Raw genomic sequence first — 13,416 nt, 5'->3', positions numbered from 1 at the left:
TATTTATTGACTAATTACTTTGATAACTTTTTTTATTACCATTGATGTTTATTGAATATTGGATGTGATAATTTTCACTAACGAAAACAATTACCGATGGCTCTTGGTGGTAATTGCTTTTTATTACATTTGTATTAAGATGATGGAAAAATGAGATGCGTTGATTTAAGAGACAATTTCATCTCTAATTTGATGTTTTTATGTATATGATTGAAATGGACAAAGGTGAGAAAAGATTACAAGAAATCGTTGAATGAAAATGCTATTCAAATGTTTCCTTTTCCTGTTCATTTTGTTCTTGTTTGGTTACTTTCTTTGAAAATCCTTTGGTGTTTTTTGGGTCTTAGTGGATGATTAGTTTTTCAATTAGTTGTTTTTGCTTTAATAAAAATCAATAATTAATGAATTCTTGTTAATTCTTCGACAATTTTCACCAAATCATCAACTGTGCATTCTTTTTTCATTCCACTGCCATCATCAATCTGAGAAAGGAAAAAATACAAAAAAATCAATTAGATTGAATTTGTTTTTCAATTATAATGTTGAATTAGTGATATGGATTAAGAGATTATTACTCACATGTAATCCAACGGCAACTTCACTCATCTTATCACGACTTAAATCAAGGAAGCTTTCAATTAAATCTCCATCAATGAATCCATATGAAAGTTCAGTTACTCTATCGGTATGGAACGATCTCCATGCTGAGTGATCAATTTTTCCAACTGATTTGATTATTTTGGCTAATTTTCCTTGTACTTCCGATAAGAAATCAAAGAAATCTTGAGGAATTTGAGCAACCAGACCTTCACAATGAAAGATATAAAGAAAAACAATACAACAATCAGATAGTAAAACAATTAATAGATTGATAATGAAAACAATAGTTTTCAACAATCGATCCACTCACCAATCGCTCCCGAAACGGTGCCAAAAAGCACAGATCCTTGAATCGGTGTGGTATTTTCTCCCGGATGTTGCATCACGAGAGATCCATGTCTAAAAACGTTAACATATTCACCGATGTGAACTTGCCCCACATTTTGCAATGGTAATCGTTCATCGTCATTCGTAGCAGCACTAGAATGAGAAATGTTGTCAAGAGAGTGATTAGAAATTATGTTTTCAAAAGAAATAATTTACTTCGGAATACACGAAATAGAGTAGGAATATAGAGAAATTTTAGAAAAGAAAATATTACCTGTCTTTTTGACGAACAAATAGATTAAAGTTATTCTCTGCTCCTAAAAATGTATCATCGTCCAGGATTTCGATAGCTGTCATCCAATTTGGCTCGAAATCTCTGGCGATCTCCTCAAAGTTTCCTTCCATTTGTTTATACGCTAAGAGACAAATCGATCTCATCAAATCACCAATGAGTATAAAATCACCTTTCACCTTAAGATAAAGAGCGAGAATTGTATTGAAATAATTACACTCATTGTGTAAATCTTTTTGTGCTCCGTCGAAAAGTCGAACTGTACTATTAATACTGGCCAATAGTTTATTGTTGAATTCACACAGCGAATATGGTGCTCCTTTAATTTCTTTCTCAGCGATAATTTGAAGCTTATTATCAGCCCATTGGAAGACAAATATCCTTCCCAATTTGGGTTCAGGTTCTTCAGGGTGAACGAAACAAGAACCAACAATATAATATGGATTAGGATCATCTCCAAGTCGAGCGGAGACAATACTAAGCGCACATTCAGCTGGAGTAAATTGAAAAGCATGAAGAACTTCAAATGTGTGTTGATCGATAATTAAAAGAGAGAAAACTTCAATCTCATGGCCTAATGTGTCTCCAGCGTTACTTGCTAAACTGCTTCCTGGTTTGATGGCTGAAGCCATGTTCGGGGCATGCGAAGTGTTTTGAGCTGTTGTACTTGCACTTTGACGAGCTGGAACATAACCTTCAATGTCTTGAATATCGTGGCGCATCGTGATTACACCGAATGTTTGACTTTGCTCCTGGTAAGCAATTCGACGCGGCGATTCACCAAGACTGATTGTACGAATGTGAAGTTTCTGAATCTCATCAATGGTACCAATGATTAGACTATTATCATTGGCAAGAGCCAAACTATCAGGATATGCTTGAGAGTGAAGTGGGCACATATGATTGACTTCTTTTAGATTAACATTTGAAAAAACTAACTTATGATTAGCACTGTAAATAACAGTTGGACGATCTGAACAGGCGAATACGTTAACAGTAACATTGGAGCGGAAAGTTTTAAGTACAGTAGGTTGAGTTCCAAGGGTAACTTTCTTTCGATCAGTAAGATAACAAGTTTCCTGATCCGGTCGAGTTTGAAGAGTAAAGTAAAAAAGTGAACCATCACCAAGAGCACAGAGAAGATATTTAATTCCCTCAAAGGTAACAGCAATTATCGATCGAGGAATAATTTCACCACCAAGCATTTCTTTGTGTAGTTCTTTGAGATCAGGGAGATGTAAAATTCGGATTGAGATATCGGTCCATAAGCCGACACAACAATATTCAGTTGAATCGGAATCTTCGGCCAATGGACTAACATCGATACAAGCAATTTCGTGTTCTAATATGGTCTCACTAATTTGTTCCAATGAGCCTTCTTTGATCTTTAAATAGTAGAGTTTATTTCTTGCAGCGCAAACAATTTGAGTAGGATTACAAGAGACAACGGAAATTGTTTGATCGGAGGGTGGACGCCATTCATTTAATAACTTTTTCGTGTCAACGTCGACAAGTAGTACGGAGGTTGGTGTAACTTGGATCACTTGATGGAAAGAAACATTTTGACAGGCAAATGTTTGTTGACTATTATCGAAACCGGAGATTTCGGTTTCTTCAACTTCTTCACCATTTAACATTAAAACTCGAGTTTGACCAACAAACGATAAAACTAATAGATTATCAAATTTGGAATCAATTGATCCCAATCGAAGTGGCCAAATACCTTTGATACCGGGTAGATCAATTGAAGCATGTTCTTGAATACCAATACCATTGCGAATGATACGTAAGGTGCCTTCTTTAAAAGCACCGGAACATGTAACCAATTGACCTTGTCCTTGTCTTTCTAGATCAACAACGCACATATCGACAATTGGTCCAAGATTGGTAAAGTTTTCCATTGTTTCAAGGTATGACCCTTGTTCATTTGGCTCAAGAATTAGTTTTACAAGCTGAGAATCACCTAAACGTGAGCCAACATAAACAACTCCATTGTCAAGGTAAGTAAGACATTCAGGAATTGTACATTCTCCCAATGTTTCGAGTTTTAAACTTTTAACATTAGCACCTCCATCAGATCGATCCTCTCTTTCAAGATAAAGTAAAAACAATCTTCCAGACATGTCACCAAGAAGATAACGTGATCCATTGGTATCAATTAGTCCATAACAAACAACGGTACTGTGACGTAAAGCTGGAGGTGCAATTGCTACATAAGCATCACCATTTAAATATGTTATTGATTCTTGACCGATAACCAAACAACCGCCAAAAGGCTGAGGCACTGCAATTAAAATGGATGCTTCACTTTCAACATTGTCTTGTTTCCAGGGACCTTTGATAAACTCTTTATCTTTCACTGAAACTTCCAATGTTTTCACATGACGAGCCGAATTTTCTTGTGAAATATAAGCCAAAGTTGGAACTGAACATCCATGGAGAAATTGAATGTCTTGAATTAAGATGTCTTCCATTCGGATATTAAAAGCTTTCATCTCTCCTTTATCTAAATCTTGCAAAAAGTAAGAAGAAAACAGTAGGTAAAGGTAAAGAAAATGGAGAAGAGAAAAAAATTAGATTAGAAAACATTAATAACAAAGGGACGTTATTCTCCTAGAAAAAATCTTTGAGATTAAAATGTAATTTACCTAAGGGTATAATCTTAAAGAGTCCATCGTAAATTCTAAGGCCAATTATTCGGCATTCAGGGTCGATTATTCCAATTGAACCTGTTTCAGAAGGTCGATTAACCGAGTCTGCAACATCTCCATGAGTTTTGGTGATTATCTCAAAATTGTCACCATCTTTAACACATTCAAGAATACAAATTTGATTTCGAAATGTAAGGATAAAAAGCCTGTCCTGATTTTCACCCTTGGGTCGGTATAACTTCATAATGGTGATCCTTCCATAGACATTGACCTCTTTCACAGGTCTAAGACCTTCTGGAGTAACCAAATAAATCTCAAATCGAGTTGTTTTAGCGATGATTAAATTGAGATCTGTGGGTGATGTGAAATTTCCTATGAATTGAAACAAGAAACAAAAAGAAATGAAAAACCAAATCAATACCTTTCAAGTACATTCTCTGTATTTTAATACATAGAGAATTAGATATGCAAATTTAACAAACTCTCCAAGTAAAAATTATACAAGAGATTCAGAAAATTGGAAAACATGAAAACAATCAATTAATCGTGATACTACATGATTAAAAAAAGAAATTGGTAAATGATGAGAAACCACGCTGTTGATTTAGTTTCATTTCGGATAAGAAAAAAAACTCAAGCTTTTTGTGGAAAAACAAAAAGACAAACAACAAAAACACTCACCGGTGCAACATGCTGACACTGTGGATGATTTATGGGCAGTTACAACGTAATTGTGTGACATGATTTATAATCAGTTGAGAATCGAAAAACACGCAATACCAATTTAATAGAGAAAAAGACAATTAATGAACAATTTAAATTGAAATTGAGTTTAAAGACTAGGAAATTATTATTTTGAAAAAATATATTTTTCCATAAAAATAAAAACCATTTCCACTTCTGCGCATGACAAACGAAGAGACTTTTTCATTGAATAGGCGCTCAAAGCTAAATGACACACCGATCTTGAGATAAATTCTATTGTAAAAAATTCACTAGATGGCGACATGTGATTCTATCAAAGAATCAATAATTGACTATTAATTAAACTTTTATCGAAAAATAATTAATTGGGTTTTCTTTGGATACTAATTGCTATTTTTTTTGCTCATAACAGTCTAATGGATTGGAAAAGTTTTGGACTTGATGAGATGATAAATGTAATCAGGTAATTTCAATTCTTTACATTTCCAAACGATTGTTGATTAGGAAGTAATTTAGTAATTTAGATGTTTTTGTTTTGTTTATATGACAATATTTGTTTAATTAGATTTTCCTTTTAAACCAGAAACTTGGGAGAGTTTTTTTTCAAAGTTGAAAGATGGAAACTGAAACATATAAAAAACTTCAGAGGACGATTAGAGAGAGAAAGAGACTTTTAAAGTTTTTAAACTGGTATTTCTTTGATGGCATTTTCGATCTCCTCTTTTGATAACATTCGGTATCCTGTGTCAGGTTTAATTATTGCTACTTCAACATTAGTAGAATTTAATTTCTCCTCCATGACTTGCTTCAAGATTGTTAGTAAAACTTTCAGAGCAGCAGCTAAAGATAAAGACTGAAGAAAAATAAACATTGAAACATTAATAAAATGAATAGTTGATTGATGAAAGAGAGAAATAAATTCAACTAATGATATTTACTTTAGAATAGGCTTCTTGTAAGGCTTGTTGAGCACCTTCACAACCTGAGCCAATCGCTTTAGCATCACATTGAACATAAGTTCCAGAGGGATCCATGTAAAACAATTGTGGTCCACCATCGTCACAACCAGCGAAAAGAATAGCAACACCAAAAGGTCTACTCATCGCATTACCATCGCTGTCACTGTCACCAAATTGAATGGCTAAATTGGAAACAGATTGGGTAACACTTTCAACGGACATGTTTTCATTGTATAAGAACCAGTGATTCTGGAAAGAGGGTAAAGAAAAAGTAACATATTAATAGTAAGAAACAACCTTTTACCAAACTGAAGGAAAGAGACCAAAAGAAACCTTCTAATTTACCTGAGCTTCAACTCGAGCTCGATCAACAAGAGTACGAGAATCGGCCATAAGTCCACTACAAGCACATCCAATATGAGAATCAATTTCAGCAATTTTCTCAGTGGTTGCTGGTTCCATAAGAGGAGAAGTTACTCTTTTCTCTACTGCCAAAAGAACACCTTCAGATGTTGAAATTCCAATAGCAGTGGTTCCGAGCTGAATAAGAGAACAGAATAAAATAAAGAAAGAGCAAATTAACCAATTAATGCGTTTAAATGATGATAATAATAATTTATATTCTCAACAACCGGTAACCATTTCTCTTTTACCTTAATTGCCTCAATTGCATATTCAACTTGGAAGAGTCGACCTTCAGGGGAAAAGGTGTTGACACCACGATCATATTCAGACCTTGTAAGGAACATTTTCAATATTACCAATAATTAAAGTGAGAAAATAAAACAATTAAGTAAACTAATTAAATAGATTGAAAAGAGAAACTAATTTAATGTTTAGTCACTTTGATTCACAGTTTAGTCTATTCATACAAATAGTGGAATCGATACCATCGAATGTGATTCGATTCTATCGACTCATCATCGATTCCTAACTTGAGATTCTCAAGTTGAGAATCCTAACTCGGTGTTTTACCCGATTCCAGATTGAAAGTTTCAATTTGAAACTACAAAAATCATCAGTTGAGCCAAATATGAACAATTGTCATTGAGAAGTTCATTGATTCATTAGATTGTGACTTAGAAAACAAATTTGCGTTAACTGAGTACGAGATTGATTTGTTAATTTTCTGTAATTTATTTTACAATTTTTTCAAATATGAGAATATGTAGATGAATAGATTAACTCATTATACGTATTCATTTTTGTGGTGTAAGATTTAAGATATTAATTGGTCAACACTGTAGATTCGCGAGCTACTTAATAAGTGGACCAGTAAACTGATTACTTATATCAAGAACTCAATCAGAACTTAATCTAAAACTAGGCTTACTGCAACGGCAGTGACTTCGACACACTTTTAACAAACTTTCTGTCGAAAGTTGTTCTAATAACTTCTAATAAAGAAAAACAGTTGAAACTTGATTTATTAAGGTTTGAATTTTTTCTAGTTTTTAATGAGCACATGGAAATAAAAGACCAATACAAGAATATCCATTTTTGAAGTATTGTGATCATCAGATTCTGATGTCGGAAACCCTTGAATCAGAGTGAAAGATTAAAGATGAAATAAGCCCCATGAAAGTGAACAAGAACGAAAGAAAGAAATTTGTTGATGGATTAAAGTTCTTTGTTTTTTTAAACACTACCTATTCGGATAAAAGATTGAATTCCGACCTGATTTGATCAAATTTTTTTCGAAAATGGTTTGAATCAATTAAAACGATCGATGAATTAAGGTATGACCGATAAAGCATGGAAGTAGAATTTTCGAACAATCATAACGACTATGTATAGACATATCAGTTTAATTCATAACAGAAACTTCCATTTATCACCGGTCATGCCTTATTAGCATAGATCAGACGGTCACTAATAATTAGACAATTAATTACTAAGAATATTACATAGAAAATTACTCTAATTTATCAAACCGTTAGCGAGAACCCCGATTTGATTCAATTTATTTAGATTATTATTATTATAGGAATTAAATAATGTCCTGGTGTCGGAAACCTTACCCAGAGTGAAAGATAAAATAAGCCCCATGAGAATGAGAAAGAACGAGAAATATCTGAAACTTGAAACTTAAATTGTTTTTTCAACACTTAGAATTTTAACTGATTAGTATAGAGATGAATTAATTGGGAAAAACCAGTACACTATTTTCCCATGTTGCCTAGTGCATTACCAACTGTATTTGCAGATACGCTAGCTGATCCTAAGTCTATATTACCGACACTTGCACTACTTAATATGTGAACCAACGCAGTGACTACTTCCATTAAGACCTGAACCAAGACCTCACATCCACTCGCACCAGGAGTAGATGCCGAAACCTGGGAAGAAAGGTTGCTGATGACATTAGGAAGACTATCCAAATTAGGTCTACCATTTTGTACGAGGCTTGATACTGCTGATGAAACCCTTGAACTTGCACTAGGTGACGACAGTCTTGAAACTGAGTTAGAAACAGCACTTTGAGCATCAGAAGCGGCACCAGCACCAGCACCATAACCCTGACCATATCCCCCTTGACCAGCACCAGCTCCAGCACTCTGACCATACCCTCCTTGACCATAACCAGCACCAGCAGCAGCACCAGAATCAGAACTAGAACCAGCACCAGCACTCTGACCATACCCTCCTTGACCATAACCAGCGCCAGCGCCAGCACCAGCAGCAGCACCAGCACCAGCACCCTGACCATATCTTCCTTGACCATAACCACCAACACCAGTAGCACTAGCATAACTAGAACCATAACCCTGACCATAACCACCACCTGAACCCGCACCCGAACCAGAACCAGAACCAGCACTATTTACATTATCAGGAGCAGAACCAGGATCCTGGTAGGATAATGATGACATAAGCCCCAGAAAAATGGTGACGAACCAAAAAGAATTAACGACCAAAAGTTGTTTGAAACTCATTATTTTTTCTCGTGATTAAAACTTAAAATTTTAACTGTTAGAAATATTCACTTATTCAGATGAAGATTTAATTTAACTATGATTTTACCTTCTAATGATTTCACCTTTTATGTGGTTTCTTCCAATATCAATGTGCTCTTTTGGCTTCGATAAAGTTACCTGAATAAACCAAAACATAGGCAGAAACGTTCACATGATCATTTCAAATATAATTTTCTATTTAAATGATTCCACCATTTGATTTTCTCAGATCGACTTCCAACAAGTTACCTGAACAAACTCAAACATATAACAGAGTTATTAGTTTATCTTTCTGACTAATCTAAAGATTAAATAATCAAAAAACATGAGGTAAATTAGCGCACAGTAATTAACCATTGCATCTACATTTCAACAAAATTACTTTTATCAAAGTGATTCAAACACCAACTAGATGAGAATATTGGATCAAATATGCTTAAGGAAATATTAATAATAATTTAATAAAAATTGGTTTGATATAGTTGGAAATCTTACGGAGAAAAAAGACCACAATTAAAAATTATCTCTTTATGCTCGATTTTATCATCTCATTTTCGTGAGTGTGGATTGAACATTAGTCCTAAGGACTGAATTTCATATCTCTTTTAATTTTTTCCCCTGCAATCTTAATTTTTAGTGAGGTGATATCAAGACTATTGTGCCCGATAACAAAGGAATTGGAGTACATTCATCTTTTGAGATCCTCTATCAACCGATCTCAATTCAACGATCACTAGGATATTAAATTTAATCATAAAACCATCCTCATTTAATTTATTTGATTCTCAATTTAATCAATTAATAAGAGATTAATATTTTCTTTTCTACATTTTTTTGGTTCAAATTGTCTTTGAGTTAAGATATAAGACATGGTGATTTTGTTCTGGGCTCTTCTGGTTCTCGTCTTGATCTATTGTTGTTTCGAGGTTGAATTAAACTCATAACTGAAGAGGTTCGAGAAGCTTGTGATCCAATTGAAAAGTCATCGGAAAATGATGGACTTCCCAGTCGTTCTGGTGTCTCGACTTCCGGTAAGTTGTTAACTCTCTTAGGTTTTACTTCTTGTTTCTCCTCAGTAGTATCATAATCTGTTGAAAGAAGAAACAAAAGAAACAAATCAATAAATGCGAGAAAAATTGACAGTTCTAAAGCGATTGGTGATCAAAGAGAATCAAATTTATGAAATTACTCTGCAGATATGAGATAATTATCGGGTGACCGAAAATGAGTGAGCATCTCAAGAATGGTAGGTCCTAGAATAAAATTTCAAACGCAATTGAAAGCGCCATCGATCAAATATAAATCGTGAATTTTTTCAGAATTTTTGAAGTTCAAGTGCAACTGTGGTTCTTATTTAAAGGCCAAAATCGCGATTTTCTCTATGAGAAATTTATAATGGGAAAGTTAGATAGCAATTTTCGTTGATTTCAGCCATGTTGGATCTCAATAACCTTACTTCAGATAATGATGAGCTTAGATATATAAGATAATAGGTCAAAAAGAATAACTTTTGACCGAAAATTTTGAGTCCAAAGTCAACCGTTCGCTTTTCAGGCTACTCGATATCTTGAGAACCGTGCGTCCTAGAAAAAGCCAAACATTTTTGGACTCAGCGTCAAATTTACTTTCTTAAAATGTATAGAAACGTGGGTCCAAAACTTAAGGTTCGTGAGATGCTCACTCATTTTCGGTCACCCGATATTTATATTTATTATTTACAGTGTTTCCCGATTGAAAAAAAGGTTTTCTCATTTGAAAGTTTGGTTTCTGCGAATCCTAGCCCGGTGTTTTACCCGATTCCAGAATGAAAGTTTCAATTTGAAACTACAAAAACAGTTGAGCCAAATACAATACATGTATGAACAACTACCATTGAGAAGTTTCATTGGATTGTGGCTTAGAAAACCAAATTTGCGTTAACTGATTACGAGATTGATTTGTTAACCTTCTGTTATTTAATTTGTCAACTTTTTCATTATAAAATATGTAAATTAAATTAAATTAAAAAACAAAACGACTTTGATTCTCTTACAACTCTCAAATATTTCTTGGCTTCGTCATTCTCAGGGGGCTTATTTCAGTGTATCAACTTATTATTATACAGTTCTCGACAAAAGTTTAAAGACAATAATCAATTGGTTATACCTCGAGTTATGTACTGGTGCTGGTTATAGTTAAGGGGTTGGAAACCAATTTATTCATCAAAAATTCATTGTTAATACTGTTACGGGGATAGTGACTAACCTAAATCATTGGACTATCCGACAACCGAGAAACACGTGAAGTTGCACTAGATGACGAAAGTCTTCGAGCTGAGTTAGAAAGAGCATTTTGAGCATCAGAAATAGAACCAGAACCAGCAGCCAAGTCAGCACTTTTTACATTATCAGGAGCAGAATCAGGATCCTGGTAGGATGATGATGACATAAACCCAGAACAATGGTGACGAACCAAAAAGAATTAACGGATTGGAACTCATTTTTTCTCTCGTGAGTAACACTTTAAATTTTAACTGTTAAAAATACTCACTTATTTAGGATGAGGATTTAATTTAACTATGATTTTCCCTTTAGACGATTTCACCTTTTATTTGGTTAGTTTTTCAATACGTGTTCTTTTTGCCTCGATAAAGTTACCTGAATAAACCAAAACTAGTTTATCTTTTTGACTAATTTAGACTAAATTATCAAAGGTCAGCAACTGAAGCTTCTAGGAAATGTTTCTGATTCTTTTCTTGGGTTTAAACTTTTTTATCGAGTTTTTGTGAATAAAAGCTGATCGAATTGTCCGTTTTGATTGAATTGTAGTGAAAATTGATGGAATTTAATCATCAATGATTCATCATAATCAACAAGAGCCAAAGCTCTATTTGTAACAAACTTTTGATTCAGAGATATTTCCAAATAAATTTATATTTAAATAAATTTTAATTGATTTGTTAATTTTCTGTAATTTAATTTTACTATTTTTCCAAATATGAGAATATTGAGATTAATAGATTAACCTTTTTTATTCACTTTTGTCAGGTAAGATTTAAGATATTAATTGATCAACACTGTAGATTTGTGTGTTACTTTATGGATGGACCAGTAAATTTATTAATTTAATTATTAATAAAACTTAATCTATACTTAATCTTGGGCCTAGATTCTAGGCTTACTTTTGCGATGCCGGTAAGATTCGAGAATTGTCCGTCAACTCGATATTTTCACTTTGAGCTGTTTCTGTGGGATTAAAGTTCAAGCTACATATGAAAATGGACTTAATTGTTCAGTTAATTGTGTTTGTTTAAATTAAGTTAGGTTAGGTCTTTGCTAATAAGGGTCATCATGAACAAAGAAAGGCCCGGAGGGCCTGAGACAATCAAACCGAACCTTAAGCCGAAAAATTTCCGATTGCAGAAACCTTGCACCAGGGTGAAAGATAAAAGATGAAATAAGCCTCACGAAAGATGAGAAGAACGGGGAATATTCGAAATTTATTGGTGGATTAGTCCTTGCTTTTTTAACAGTTAGAATTTTGACACACATCAAACATTGTTTAATACTTGATTATTATCTATCCGACATTTTCGCTACTTAATAAGTGAATGACTATTTCCATTAAGACCTGAACCAAGACCTCACATTCGCTCACATCAGGATTAGATGCTTAAATTTGGGAAGAAAGGTTGCTGATGACGTTGGGAAGATTATTTATATCAGGTTGATCATTTTGTACGATTCTTGATACTGCTGATGAAACCCTTGAGGTTGCACTAGATGACGAAAGTCTTGAAACTGCACCAGCGGCAGCACCAGCACCAGCACCAGCACCAGCACCAGCACCAGAACCAGCACCATAACCCTGGCCATAACCACCAGCACCAGCACCAGCACCAGCACCAGCACCAGCACCAGAACCAGCACCATAACCCTGGCCATAACCACCAGCACCACCAGCACCAGCACCAGAACCAGCACCATAGCCTGGCCATAACCACCAGCACTATTAGCATCATAAGGAGAAGCACCACTAGAAGAAGAGCTCTGACCATTAACAGGAGCCTGGTTCAATAAAGACGACATTAGAACCATGAATATAGTAGTGAGCGAAAAGAAATTAACGGCCATAAATGGATTGAAACTCATTTTTTTGATCGTGATTAACAATTTAAATTTAAATTTTACTGTTTGAAACGTTCACTTATTCAGACGAAGATTTAATTTAACTATGATTTTCCCTTCAAATGATTCAACCTTTTATGTCTTTTTCTTTCAATACGTATTCTTTTTGCCTTGATAAAGTTACCTGAATAAACCAAAACTTAAATTAGTTTATCTTTCTGACAATTGGAATTAAATTACCAAAGGCCAACAACAACGCTTCTGGAAATGTTTTTGATTCTTTTCTTGCTGTTGAAACTTTTCTATTGACTTTGGTGAATAAAAGCTGAACGAATTGTCCATTAACATCCAATCGTAGTGGAAATTAATAGTTGATAATTTATTATAATCGACAGGAACCAAAACTCTACATTAGTAAACTTGATTCAGAGATATTTCCAATGGAAGAGGAATTAATTAAAGTATAAGTATTGAAATTTCGATAGATTAATCAAAGCTTTATTACAATGTTTAACTCAAGGTAAATCTAACAGTTGTTCTGTTTGACCATAAAAACGGCAGAAAAGATCATTCTTGAATTCGATCTCTTAAAATTTAATCAAAAAAGTGATCATGTTGATCACACGTCTTCCTTGTTTAGATAAGTGAGCATCAACTGAATTGGATTATGAATGGTTAGGTGATTAGCTGAATATACTGATGATCTTTGAATTATTAAGTAAACATTAAAGTTTTTTTATTCTAAATGTTTGCAGATTGATCATTAGAAAATTAGACTTTTGTTAATTATAAAATTAAGGCCAACTTTTATTAAATTGT

The 13,416-nt window shown here is 33.9% G+C and overlaps 3 protein-coding genes across 4 annotated transcripts; all 3 read right to left on the bottom strand.

The window, feature by feature from the left end:
- Nucleotides 1-27: 27 nt before the first annotated feature.
- On the bottom strand, nt 28-4,766 carry LOC128387922 (DNA damage-binding protein 1-like). Of its 2 annotated transcripts, none has more exons than XM_053347214.1 (6): nt 4,552-4,766; nt 3,868-4,242; nt 1,202-3,731; nt 911-1,080; nt 580-806; nt 28-482 (listed from the first exon to the last, which is right to left on the bottom strand). In XM_053347214.1, the coding sequence occupies exons 1-6, from the start codon at nt 4,610-4,612 to the stop codon at nt 399-401; spliced, it is 3,447 nt and encodes a 1,148-aa protein (XP_053203189.1). In that variant the 5' UTR covers nt 4,613-4,766; the 3' UTR covers nt 28-398. The 2 variants fall into 2 exon arrangements, with proteins under 2 accessions (XP_053203189.1, XP_053203190.1); XM_053347215.1 differs by having other exon boundaries at nt 1,202-3,725.
- Nucleotides 4,767-5,102: 336 nt separating this feature from the next.
- On the bottom strand, nt 5,103-6,408 carry LOC128387940 (proteasome subunit alpha type-5-like). The gene is made up of 4 exons (XM_053347253.1): nt 6,188-6,408; nt 5,880-6,074; nt 5,514-5,783; nt 5,103-5,428 (listed from the first exon to the last, which is right to left on the bottom strand). The coding sequence occupies exons 1-4, from the start codon at nt 6,281-6,283 to the stop codon at nt 5,258-5,260; spliced, it is 732 nt and encodes a 243-aa protein (XP_053203228.1). The 5' UTR covers nt 6,284-6,408; the 3' UTR covers nt 5,103-5,257.
- A 605-nt stretch (nt 6,409-7,013) lies between these two features.
- On the bottom strand, nt 7,014-12,567 carry LOC128388121 (spidroin-1-like). Its single transcript, XM_053347479.1, has 3 exons — nt 12,532-12,567; nt 12,258-12,478; nt 7,014-8,354 (listed from the first exon to the last, which is right to left on the bottom strand). Exons 1-3 carry the CDS (start codon nt 12,565-12,567, stop codon nt 7,697-7,699), a joined length of 915 nt encoding a protein of 304 aa, XP_053203454.1. The 3' UTR covers nt 7,014-7,696.
- Between the last annotated feature and the right edge of the window lie 849 nt (nt 12,568-13,416).

This window comes from Panonychus citri, unplaced genomic scaffold (genome assembly GCF_014898815.1).
Source record: "Panonychus citri isolate SS breed McGregor unplaced genomic scaffold, ASM1489881v1 Contig00095, whole genome shotgun sequence".
Taxonomy (NCBI): Eukaryota; Metazoa; Arthropoda; class Arachnida; order Trombidiformes; family Tetranychidae; genus Panonychus; species Panonychus citri.
This window is presented reverse-complemented; position numbering and strand designations above follow the sequence as displayed.